The sequence below is a fragment of the Pavona decussata genome, unplaced genomic scaffold, assembly GCF_977016875.1.
Source record: "Pavona decussata unplaced genomic scaffold, jaPavDecu1.1 SCAFFOLD_72, whole genome shotgun sequence".
Classification (NCBI taxonomy): domain Eukaryota; kingdom Metazoa; phylum Cnidaria; class Anthozoa; order Scleractinia; family Agariciidae; genus Pavona; species Pavona decussata.
Window position 1 is genome coordinate 2314739 of NW_028145491.1, and position 13248 is coordinate 2327986.

General features: G+C 39.5%; 2 protein-coding genes across 2 annotated transcripts in view; both read left to right on the forward strand.

The window, feature by feature from the left end:
- The window catches only part of LOC146476934 (SCO-spondin-like), a 37061-nt gene extending 27405 nt beyond the window's left edge, over window positions 1-9656 (forward strand). Inside the window, exons 6-14 of the mRNA XM_085114040.1 lie at window positions 2168-2341; window positions 2822-2995; window positions 3355-3528; window positions 4014-4187; window positions 4941-5114; window positions 5821-5994; window positions 6413-6586; window positions 7008-7169; window positions 9061-9656. Of these exons, the coding sequence (XP_084970166.1) occupies window positions 2168-2341; window positions 2822-2995; window positions 3355-3528; window positions 4014-4187; window positions 4941-5114; window positions 5821-5994; window positions 6413-6586; window positions 7008-7169; window positions 9061-9284 (1604 nt within the window). The 3' untranslated portion in view covers window positions 9285-9656. The remainder of the gene's footprint in view (window positions 1-2167; window positions 2342-2821; window positions 2996-3354; window positions 3529-4013; window positions 4188-4940; window positions 5115-5820; window positions 5995-6412; window positions 6587-7007; window positions 7170-9060) is intronic.
- Window positions 9657-10768: 1112 nt separating this feature from the next.
- Window positions 10769-12275, forward strand: LOC146476935 (uncharacterized). The gene has a single exon (XM_085113869.1). It carries the CDS (start codon window positions 10907-10909, stop codon window positions 11897-11899), a length of 993 nt encoding a protein of 330 aa, XP_084969995.1. The 5' UTR covers window positions 10769-10906; the 3' UTR covers window positions 11900-12275.
- The last annotated feature ends 973 nt before the right edge of the window (window positions 12276-13248 follow it).

A 13248-nucleotide genomic window follows, 5' to 3' on the forward strand; every position in this document is an offset into this window, starting at 1 on the left:
CTGAAGATTTTAATTTGCCTACTTTCTCTAAACATTTGAAGTAAAAAAAATGGCGCCCATACTTTGTTAAGTCTTGGCTTGTTCCATTCAACCTTGCAATGTTGAAACAGATAGCCTCGCATTGACAGCCTCGCGGTTCCATACCGAACACTTGTTAAAAGTACAAATTACTCGTTGTCGAATTCCTCGATACCTCCAGCAGAGAATTAATGGGTTTATTGTGGAATGAAGAAAAACGATGTACCCTGCAAAATAGTTAACACCTAAGACAATAATGTGAGAACCGTCAGTTTCTTTTACCATAAATGAGATGAGACTTGGTAACCAACAAAGAATAAATATTATGTGCACATAGAAAGCATTGTTGGTTGATTTTTTAACTCGAGCCATGTTCGGTGTCTCGTTGTTAGACTGAACTTGTAAATGACATTGTATTTGATTTCTGTGACGCCGCGCAACTCTGTAAATGTAGAAATACGCTACACTTGTCGCTAAAAGGCCAGAGATTTCAAGACAAACGGCCACCATGTCATTGTATCCTGGCAGTAAAATGAAAACTGTGGCTCCAATTGCGCTAGTTGTCCATAAAAATAATATAATAAGTACGACGTTTTTGAGCGTTATAAGTTGGGAATATCTTAAGTGCAGAGAAACAGCCAGCAGTCGGTCGACCGCAATGGCAGCAACCGACAAAAATGATGACACCGCAAACAAATAAAGCAGGAACCAAGACATAGTCATTGTTATAGGACATAGGAAATCAAAACGACTAGGATCCTCAGCTTGTTCCGTCTTCAACATCACGAAGGTTACGGCGATAAACATTTGTTGCACTAATAACCCAACAGCTAAATCAGAGACAGCGAGGTTTAGAAACAGTGCTTTCATACTTATTGTGATGGATGAGGATTTCCAAAGGGCAAATATGACGACAAGATTTCCGATGACCGTGACCAAGGAAGAGACGATATTCAACCAACAAAGAGTCGTCATGAAAGCTTCTTGGTGTAGAACAAGTTCGACTGATTCCGCGAGCTTATAGTGGCAGAGCTGGGCCACCATTTTGAAGTCAGATCGACCTGGGATGTTCACTCTTGACTGGCCTATTATGAAAGCAGGAGAATAAGAGACGATAACTACTCTGAATGGGTACCAGCTGACTTGGTGTATGCAATTCCTGCTTTGTACGTAATATCTGTTTACTTATTTGAATTCAAAATTAAAGCTGTTTTTCAATTACAGTGAAAGCTAAGTGTCAAGACTATATTACACTTCATGGTCTTGAAAAGAAATCAAGATAGTTTAACCATAAAGTCTGGACGTTTTTCCACTTAAAGACAAACTGATGAAGTTAAAAAGACCTCTCTGATTTATACCTTCGATATAGAAACACAGCTATTTATTTCAAGCAATTTAAAATGGGCATTCATCGTTTTCAGATTGGCTTTTCTTTTGTGCAAAATTTAATTACCGATCCAGCCCTATTCATTATCTTTTGTTGTTACTTCTCGTTGATAATAAAACTACGTGCTGAAAAACTATGGATTGCAAACACCAGGCTCTTATGAAACAAACTTTTTCAAGAACAAGATAGACACTTTGTAAACTGTCTCGCCTTTAATTTATTATTCTAATTTGCATCGGTCTTTCCGTTCGAAAAAAAATTGTTTTTGATTAAATTACAGAGGCTGTATTAATATAACCAGTGCGGTAAAAACAAAACTATACAGCACTTCAAGATGAAAACGTGTAAAATCAACGCTGAGTAGTACGGATTTCACGATAGCCAAAGAAATTTGTAGAGTTTGATATTAGAAGGCTATTTCTAACGACACTTTTAAAGTTTAGCGATTACAGAATCTTGAGTGACTTAAATTTCAAAATATTAAAACAAGAGGTAGTTTGGCCTTTTGTGATAGGAAACGTTAAGTCAAGCCTCGGAATCATCTCTCTGTTGTATGCGTCGGACCCACATACTAAACGAAGGTATAACGGAAAGCTTGTAATCTTGTGACATTAGACTATCTCTGGGAGATCAGATCAATCCCATTAACAACTGTCCCTCATTGTTCATATCAACAGCCACAACTGTTGATCACACCAATCTATTATCTACTTGCTCTACTCAGCGCCAATTTGTTCTGATAATTCACTGATTAAATTTCAGTCGATGGTAACTGGTCAACATGGGGAGCCTGGGAGAAGTGCAGTGCCACTTGCGGGGGAGGGACTCAAAAGCGTTCTCGCTCCTGTACCAATCCTTCAGCGGCCCACGGAGGAAAACCGTGTTCAGGGCCAAATGAACAGATTCAAAACTGTAACATGCACGTGATGTGTCCAGGTATATTGTGCTCTAGTGATTCTTTGGCTGCCTAAACAGGCTCTTTTTGCGTGGATGCTACAATTAAAAATCTGTTGTCATGGAACAGGCTATCTTAATACATTACGGAAGATGGAAACCCAAAACTGAAAAGTTTCAAAAAAAAAATAATAAATGTTTTTGTTGTTAATTTTAATCAGCCTTTAATTAATGTTGTTGGTTCTCTCTTCTGCTCCATCAAATGACTGGTCTGTAACGAGCATTGAGTGACATCATGTGCCGCAGCAGATATCCTTAAATTCGTGTTATACTGTGTTAACGTTTTTCATTGATGTATAACAGATTATTAGAATTGGGAATGTGAAAAATAAGGCACAAGTAGTTGCTGTAACTCCGTTGAATGTTTGGCAATGAAATTAAACAATCGATTGAGCTTCATTAGTCCAAGTCATTTAGTATCACCTCCATTAAACAAGCGCTGAACATTTTTTCACAATCTAGTGGACGGTGGCTGGACTATGTGGGGAGACTGGGGCAAATGCAGTGTAACTTGTGGTGGAGGAACTCAAACACGTTATCGCTCCTGCACCAACCCACCCGCGGCCCATGGTGGCAGACCGTGCGCTGGTCTAAATCAGGTGACTCAGGACTGTAACAAGGAAATCTTCTGTCCAGGTAAAAAGCTAAGGATTTCAAAATGTTGAACACGAAACATACGGGCATTTGAACACCACACCTCGTGTTCTTATTTAGATGAAATTATGAATCTATGTATCAACGTCATCGTCGTTCTTATCATAATGAACGTCTTAAGAAAAAAAAACCACAATTTTTGGTTTACAAGACATCATCATTATTATTATAATCACTGAGTGTGCATCGATCATCGTCCTTCGAACTTTCACTAACAACACCAAATTCCAAAATGAGGAAAGTAACCTGGATTCCAAAGCCTTTAGTTGTAAGCGACCTCTTGAGAATCGATAATTACCACTGCCAATAGCCCGACCTAAACCCATAAATATTTTTTCCAGTGTATGGAGGCTGGACGATGTGGGGACTTTGGGGCAAATGTAGTGTAACTTGTGATGGAGGAACTCAAATACGTAATCGATCTTGCACCAACCCGCCTGTGGCCCATGGTGGCAGATCTTGTGTGGGTCTGAATGAAATATCTCGAGAGTGCAATAAGCAAGTCTTCTGTCCCGGTAAAAAAAAAATTGGTACAAGTTAAATTTATTAGCAAGGAATTAATAAATCTTCACGCTTACACCTTCCTTCTTTGAATACCGAAGCTCGTGGGATGCAACGATTAAGTTCCACATTGAAAAGCGGTAAAGCAAAGTTAATAACCGTCTGCAAAGTATTCTATTAGAGAATTATGATGATAGCCATTTTGTAAATGACCATTCAGATTGACAACCTGAGACAACTGATCTGAAGCATAACACGAGTTGAAGACGCTAGTGCAGAAAAAACGACGAAAATACACCAGAGTTAGTGTTTAAACTACAACTAAACACCAACAAACTTTTAACTGTAATCGTTAAGATTATCGTTTGTAAAATTTGTAAAAGATTTATGCTGATAAAGAGAAAGGTATATTTAGCCTAATTACGTCAAGCTTGTGTATTGGTCAATACTAAGCATCAAACTTAGTTACAAAGATGCATTACTTCTTCCAATCCTGCAGTGGATGGAGGCTGGACGAGGTGGGGGGACTGGGGCAAATGCAGTGTGTCTTGTGGAGGTGGAACTCAAACACGTAATCGCTCCTGCACCAACCCGCCTGTGGCCCATGGTGGCAGACCTTGTGTTGGCCTCAATGAGACGAGTCAGGACTGTAATAAGCAAGTCTTCTGCCCGGGTAGGAGACTAAGCGTAATCTCTCAATTAATCGTATGTTGGAAATGAGCAATTTCATTGTTCCCTGCGGTATTATTGTAACACGGTCACTGCAAATCGTTATCGGGAATAATTTATTTGTTTCAGTGCTCGATACTAAAGTGGTATCACATTGGAGATCAAAGTCATTGCGACCATTAAAGGCAGTGGTTATGAAATCCACCAAACTTCACTGTTGCGCATTAAACGTGCTTAAACCATAAGAGCAACTGACCGATATATAAAAATGCTGCATTAAGTTATTAAACCATGGTGTCTAAAAGAGAAAATTGTTGAAGGCTTTGGTGCTTTTATGCAATAGCAATACCTCTGGTAATCACCTTTCTGATTTGTAAGGTAACATAAGTTAGCCAGTCTCTTAAGAAACGTTAATTTTAATAAATCTCAGTTAAGCTTCCCTTTCTATTAAACCCGCTCTCTTATAAGCACCCCCTCCTCCTTGAGGCCAGAAAATCAGCAAGCCTTTTTCAAGGGTCTATAGTGTGACGAACATTGAAAACAATTACAACTCCTGTTGATATATGCGCGGTTGTTCCTATATAAAATAGATATAACAACCTTTCTTCGTGTGCCCCTTAACACTTTGTTGGTGGCAAATGATCAGAAACAAATTGCAGCCTATACAGTCAATTTAACAAAACCTCCTCTGTGCTTTTGCTGAAAAATTCCTTTCGCGTTGAATACTTAATGTTCACTTATATATTATTTTTTCCAGTGGATGGGGGCTGGACACATTGGGGAGGCTGGGACAAATGCAGTGTTACTTGTGGTGGGGGAACTCAAACACGTAATCGCTCCTGCACCAACCCGCCCACGGCCCATGGTGGCAGACCGTGCGTTGGTCCGAATGAAATAAGCCAGGACTGTAATCAACATGTGTTTTGTCCGGGTAGGAAACAAGGTTTAACCTGTGAAAGAAATTTGCCAGTGTGTCTTTCCAGCACTTGCGTTGTCTCCCTGGTTCTCGTCTCCCGAGTAGCTTCCAGAAGAGGAATATGGGAGGTAGCCTCGTTGTTGCCATCGGGCAGTATGTCCCAGCCATGTCAATCGTTTCCTTGGAAGGAGAACAATGAGTGGGGGTTGTGCATTCCTCTGCATACTTCCCCATTTATAACTCTATCTTTCTAGGTTATCCCCTGTTTTAGAACGTTACTAGGCGTTTTCCTTCCTGTAACGTGGTACTCCAAACTTCTGCACCATATAATAGTGTTGTTATGACAACAGCCTGGTATATTTTCAACTTGGTGCTAAACGTCACCAATCCTATAGATTCTAATCTATCGGGAAAAAGGTATTTAGAGTATAAACCTATAATCTAAAAAAAGGCATTGTAAAAACACAAGAGTGTCGACTTCGAGTTTCGTGTAACAAATTGGCGAAACTTTGGTGTCCGCTTCCGCTTAATAGGGTACGCCGCTGAATACATGTTCAGTCATTTTACATTTAATATTGGACGAAAATTGAGGAACCTAAGCTCGTGTCTACTTAATGTATCATTCGCTTACTACAGGTTTCTCTGTAAGATGAACAGTTCCTTGCATATTAAGAAGCGGAAGTGTACTTGCACTTCTGTATTTTTTTTTTTTTTTTTTCAGTGGACGGCGGCTGGACGATGTGGGGGGACTGGGGCAAATGCAGTGTTACTTGTGGTGGGGGAACTCAAACACGTAATCGCTCCTGCACCAACCCAACCGCGGCCCATGGTGGCAGACCTTGTGTGGGTCTGAATGAGATTATTCAGGATTGCAACAAAACTGTCTTTTGTCCAAGTAAGATGGCAAACAAAGACACTAAACTTTATATTAATATTTGATGCCAAATTTAAAGTTTTAGTCTCAGGGCCTATTCCAAGCGCATGATATCTCAAGTTAACTCATGCTTTCATTTCAGAACAACACTATACTACACTATACTATACTGTTGTTAACTGTTAGCAAGCTTCAGGACTAGGCTCATTTTGCCATTTCTGCAACAATGATTGGCAAGCTTGTTGCCAAACGCATATTTTGGCATGAGGATGGAAAACTCGCGTACTCAACTTAGCTTGATTTTATGCCAACTGCAATCAAAATTTGGGTTTAAGCAACTATTAGGTGAAGGTAATTGACCTTTGTTGTCTGTATGAATGCACCATACTTTTGTTCCTGTTGATTATTGCTGCATTTGACTTTGCTTATAATTGGTTAGTTGATGGAGGTTGGTCTTCATGGGACAGTTGGAGCCAATGTAGCGTGACTTGCCGCGGAGGAAAACGCATACGATTCCGCTCCTGTACCAAGCCACCAGCGTCCCACGGTGGGAAGACTTGCTCAGGTCAACACCTGCAAATCGAAAAATGCAATAAAGATGTTTTTTGTCCAGGTAATAATGAAGTCGCATGATTGAAAAATTGTCTATTTCGATGTACCTTCTGTCTAGGAATGTTAGCACCACGCGAGAAAACTATCTTCTTTCACTATATAGGAAAAGTGCTCCTCGATGAGCAACTTGTAAATGTATGATTATACTTTGAATGTTCCTTTTCCCTTGACCAAAGCTGGTGTTCTAGACTTACCACATAACTGTAATTTATCGCAATCCAGTATTATCTTCGAAAACTAAATAAAGTACTATTCAACGCTTCAAATTATAATTTGAACATCGTAAAAGAGATGTTTTTGTTTTAAGCCTGATGAATAAATGATTGATGTATTTTATCAGTCAGTGACTAAAAAAATATACCTATCATTTATTTGAACATTATAAGTGTGTATAGCATAAGATTTTCCTTCTTTCTTTTCAGTTAATGGCGGTTGGTCTTTGTGGGGAAACTGGGGTCGCTGCAACGAAAAATGTTTAAAAACCAGAACAAGAACTTGCACCAGGCCTCCCCCGTCCAACAATGGCACAAAGTGCACAGGATCCCCAACGGAGAAAGTAAAATGTTCGTTTAATGAGTGTATGGGTAAGTAGTTTCTTCTTGAGCTCAACTGAGAATTAATTCGTTTCTCGTGTAAAGGCCCAATCTCGTACCCAGAGTCCTCAGGCTCATTGGCCAACGGTTGGTCGCCAGGAGAGACTCTGGGGTACTTGAATTTTATTACCGCAGGATTTTTTCGGAAATGTTGCTCAGTAAACGGAGTGTTAAACAATGCCAAAACCGTCAAAGTATTTATGGTCGACCTTTCACAGTGCATAAAGCGATAATTTCCTTTTTGTGGTATCAGGATATAAATAAACACCTTGGAAAAGAGTACTAAAGGAGACAATGACTCAGACCATATGACATCCTTCGTTGATCTGTTTCTGAACTTGCATGATATACATTTCGCTTCAGAGCTGCATCATTCGGCACATGATTAAATTACAAGGACTTATTAAAAGACGAAAAAGATAATGAAAAAATGGCGTTTTAGAATGAAATAGGTTCATAATCGTTTGATAAATGAACATCGCATAAGGTAAATTCATTTGTGTTTTTGAATTAAAATGAAAAAAAATAGAACACAGTTCGAGCTTCAGAACGCCATCATTTTCTGGTTACATCAAGTCTTCTAGTGACTTTCCAACTCTCCATTCTATTCGCAAAAAAAAAGAAAGAAATAAGAGTACCTTGAACGGTTTCTCTTTGGATGCTGACACCCTTTCGCCAAGAAATTCCCGTTTCAAACTGAGGAGCAAGTCAGTGATACAGTCGCAAGGATCATGCTGTTCTTTGTTCTTTGTCTTTGTGTTGTTATTGGTATGTAGAACAGACTGTAAGAATTTTAATTTTTTCTGGTTTCAAAATCAAGTGTATGATCATGACAGTAACACATGCGTTGATGACTCTAGACCAGTAAACAAGTTATTCCGGTATATATACGATGATCATTTACTAGTGTAGGGGATAGCTCTGTACGTAGACTTACTTCATACTAGCAATCAGTTTGATCGTAGTCACAGAGCTATTTGAAAACCTGGATAGCTTTGTAGTCAACACTTCAGATGAGTTTGTTTAAATCATGACATCAGTTTCAATAACCGGCCTTTGTATTTGAGATGAGTAGGAACACGCCTCGTGATCAGCGCCTTTAAAGTTGGTTAGAGAGAAACAACAATGCTCAGTTCTTACTATTAACGTTTCACAAATGTAGCAGTCACTTATTAGGGAAGTTACAATTAGCAACAAACGACGAGTCTTAATTTTATACATTTCCTATATCATCATCTCGAATTCAGCAACTCCGATAGTTGGCAATCTCGTGAGTAAGGGAAAGCACCATAAAATGCGCATTTTTAACGCCTTCTGGATCTTAGATATGATTAATAGTTTTTTTTTTTTTAGATTTTAAAGATTAAACAAACAAAGGAGACCATGACAAACAACAAGATGATTTGCAGCGAAATGACTGAAATTAACGGCACATCACAGTTATTTTAAATATATTTTGAATTCCTTATTGGAGAAATAACATTGATATCACCGAAAAGAACACATTAAAACGACAGAAAATTATAAACGTGATGGTTATTTGTTACAAGCAATCTTACTCATGCTAATTAACATCATCGGACGAGGAAAAGTTTACAGAAGTGGGCCTTGCTGGCAGACGATGGCCTACGTGTAACCGTACCCACCCCCAGAGGAAAAACGTTTTTCCTCCGGGGATGGGTACGGCTACACGTAGGCCAACAGACGATCGCATACATGACATACATTTGTTACGCAAGAAAATGGATCGCCATACGAACGTCATTGAAATATTTACAATTTACAACTATGAGTTGCTACTTGACATTTAAAGAGAAAAAGGACTTAACTTTGGTCTACTTTATATCTCTGTGTTAAAGTGCATTTTTGTTTTGTTTATCAGGGGGTAACGGAGGCGGTGGCAAAGGACTGGGACTAGAGGACTCCAGTGAAGGGGAATCTGGGAACGGTGCGTATTGGAAAGAATGGACGGAGTGGAGCACGTGCTCACACAGCTGCGGTGAGGGCAGCTTGAAGCTGCGAACCCGTGTGTGCTCAAGCGATGAACGCTCAGACTGCCTGGGAGAGAGTGTACAAGTGGAGTCATGTTACTTACAACCCTGCTGAGGATCAGATTGCTGACTCAAGTGGAAAGGACTAGCAAGGACGAGGCAAAGATTGAATGCGAGTAAAGCGAGGAGCGCTCGCAAACGGGACCCCACAAATTTCGCTTTATTCGTATTCAAACTCAATTCGTCCGAAAAAAAAAAAAAAACTAATCAAATAAAGACTGAGTCAGAATTGAAAAGATATTTGTCTTAATTAGGTGAATGAACTCTTATCTTAACCTTTTTCGAAATAGATGTAATATCAACCGTACATAAAAGTTAGGTTAAAAAGTGTTTGGGGATTGATGTGAAAGAATTATTAACTAGAAAAAGGAATAAACGTTTGTGGTGTGCCTTTAGCAAATAAAAATAAAGGTTAAAAATTGAGTAATACATGAGTTGGTAGCATTATGCTAGGGAACGTTTGGCTCGTGATGATGGCCTTCATAAAATCCCAGCACGCATGGTATCTTTTCTAGTTCATGTTTTGTTCTTATACAGCTATTTCAATTAACGTTGTCGGATCAAAATAAAGCTAAAAGACAAGACTGCAATGTTTTGTGGGATTATTTTTTATGAATAATTTCATCAAAATCATCCCTGCACGTGCAGGTCATTGTACTGCTAATTACAACCTATTGTTTTCTCCAGGCATGACTGATTTTGATTAATTTATTCATAAAAATCCCAAGCGACAACGTTAGTTGAAATGACTGTATATTAGAGGAGATAAACAATCGATTGCCCTTGGATCTTCTTAGGCTTCACAGTTCAGCTGTTTTAAAAATTAAACATAACATCACCACGACAAGGAAAAAAAATGCTTTAAAGCCCGACAGGGGAAACTTTCCAATAATTAGGTAGATTGTCTTTCTTTTATAAGAATCACTTAACAAATCACTAATGAAAGGGTTCATTAATAATAACCTATTTAGGGCCTCCTTATATAAACCCGGTAAACCGGATTGCATGGCCCTGTAGGCGGGACAAATTTTGTCTTCTGTTCATATGGGAAATTTAATCCCGGTTACCGAGATGAAAAATGTCCAAAAGGCCCCCAAAATACCCGTGGAACCGCGTTCCGACTCGTCAGCGACCTTACAAGCCATGCGCAGTTGAAAATGTTTCGTCACGGACAGTTCCGGAATCCGGGCTGGAGTGCTCATATGGGAAAAAAATCCAGCTCGGTTACCGAGATCTCGCTAACTGGGCCAGCCCGCCTTCTCATATGAACACATCGAAATTTTTGTGAAGAAAAGAGTGGCGAGGCGAGATCTCGGAAACCGAGCCAGCCCGGTCAACCGGGCTCATATGAAGAGGCCCTTTATTACAACGTAAATATCCCTACACTTTGAGAGCGCGTTCGACGTTACAAACAAGGTGATTTTCTGTAATCATTAATATCTATTTGCTAATGAGCGATTGTTTAATACTCAGGGATTTTATTATTTGGAGCCAAACAAAAAGATAAATTGAGATGGAAGAAAGCATGATCATTTTTGTTTTTAGAATGTTAATTAGTTGATTAACACCCTGGATCACGTGCGCGGGGACAGTGGAATGTTAATTGCAATTAATATATGACGTCATATACACAAATTGTTGTAGTAATTTCGCAGTTTTGTTAAACAAGGTCAAGAAATGGGTGCATCGTGTTTCGTTGTTTTCTGGCACAAGATTGTGTTATCTCCACCTGTGTGGTTTCTCGTGGAAGTATTTGCCAAGAAGCCGTGGAAATGGAGTCTTTACAGCTCATTAGCCCTGACTGGTTTCTTTCCACTTCTCGCGCTGTTGGTCTTTACACTGGGATCAGTAATATTCGGTTTATGCGCACTTGTCATTGTACATTGCGGATTCCTTGCAGTGGCACTTGGTTCCTTGATCTCGTCAGTCATCATGATCTCTCCTGTGGCACTTTTGCTGACATTTTTCATTTACATGCTGTACAAATTTGTCGTCCTGGCTGTGCGTGCAGTACGCTGGGTTCTGGCTCTACCCAGTGAAGTATTAAAGCAAGCAAGGGCAAGTGTTTCCGGGCTAGCTAGAACTCTAAGTTTTTGGCAAAACGGCAAGAAAAAGTCGCCAAAAGATGCTTCTTCAGGAGTGCGTTCAAGGACAGAGCAGAGAATAAGGCGGAGAAATATACAGCAAAAAACTGAGCGACAGACAAAACTGGAAGAAACTAAGCAACAGCAACGACGAATTGAAGATTCTGATACGGAAGAAGATTATGGAAATCATCGGCAGGCTTTCCATCCAAGAAAGAAATCGACGGGGTGGTTTGATTGGCTAAATCAGTCTGATAGCGACGGCAGTATTTCGGACAGTGATCAAAATGTTGGAGCTTGTCGTCACGGCTACGAATTGCAGCGATCGGGTTCACGAAGAAACTCCGCGCTTAGATGCAGAGTTTGCATGGAAAGAGGCTCTGCAAGTAGTTTATCTTCCAACGGTGAAACAGTAAAATTCACCTCAGGGTCTGGTTCGGACTCGTTCCACACAGCAGATGAATGGCTCGCCGAAGATTTTAGTGGGAACGTGATTCCTGATTATAGAGATAGAGAATCTAAGCTGTACGACGCGCTTTTGAAAAGAGACTTTTGCCAAGGTGCTGATACCTACATGTATTACTAAGTTCTGATCTGGAGCATGGACAGACTTCATTGACCATCGTAATTAGCCTCAGTAATATCTATGTATTGTTTAAACGTTTGTCCGTTGCAAATACTGTAGCACAGTTACAAATATGTGAAAATGCCTGCACTCAGCTCTCGTTCTGTTTCACGAAAAAAACGAAAGTTGAGTTCAAATGTTGAATTTGTGATTGTACGACTTACATTAAATCAGCACATAAAGTCCTGAATGAAAAATATTTATTTGAAGTAGCGAGGTTATTTTTTATTCATAGAAAAAGAATTTTTGCTTATATCTCGCCAGAGTTGTGTTATTTGTGTTATTAGTAAAAAATTGTAAATACCTTAAAATTAAGAAAAATGAACAAAAAAGAAAAAAGAAATTATCTTCTATATGTCTGATCATAACGTTTTGAAAATGGCAAATGGCAAAAGTGTGGTGGTTTTAAGCTCGCACGCGCATTGATGATGCGATCTTTTAGTAATCTGCGAGCGCGAGCTGACGCAAGCTCGTGCAAAACAGCGAACAAGTCAACAATACAGCGCAAAATACACCCCTGAGTTAGAAAAAGAAAAGCATTTCGAAGCAGACAGCCTCTGTAACAGGTTTGTAACCAAAGTATTTGTTATTCGTGCCTTCAAAGATAACGAGGTTGTAAATTTCATCCAAGTGGTTCGCGTCAAAGTTTTAGCAAACAAGTCCTCTGTTCCAAAGTTCAAGCATGTCCAAATAGCGAATTGGGCGAATTCCTATTCGAAGACGTAAATATTGTCCGTCAAAATGTAAACTTCCATCTGGATTTTCTCGCATTTCCTTCGGAAACATTTCCTAAAAACTGCCCCAGAGGTTTATAATACCGGTAATTTCCTCTAGTTATGGCTCAATTTTGACAAAAAAAAGTTAAGAGAAGTTTGTACGCAGTGGCAAAAACCACAACTTTGCGAAAAGCAAAGAATCTGCCTTTGAAACCCCTACCTTTTTTGCTCTTAAGCGATTTTCCTGGTGATATTCGACCCGCTGTGGAAATTTCAGGAGAATTGACCTAAAAGTGGCGAACATGTGGAAAACCCCCACTGCCCATAAAAGCTGTTTATAGTCGTGTTTCATTACCGCACTAGCGTTCACTAGCCCCTCAGCGCGAGATTCAGTCAATTTAAGTTTTGCTCTCCCTAAATCAACGATGCAATGAGATCTATGAAGTGGACACTCACGAAACAAAACATTCTCTACAAGGAACGAGCTCTGCCGTTCTTTCCCGGTTTAGAAAAATATTATCAAGGACCTCAAAATATCATTTAAATTTTTAATAATTGCTGGTGCAAAAAGTTGTGACGGCTCAAGGGAAAAAT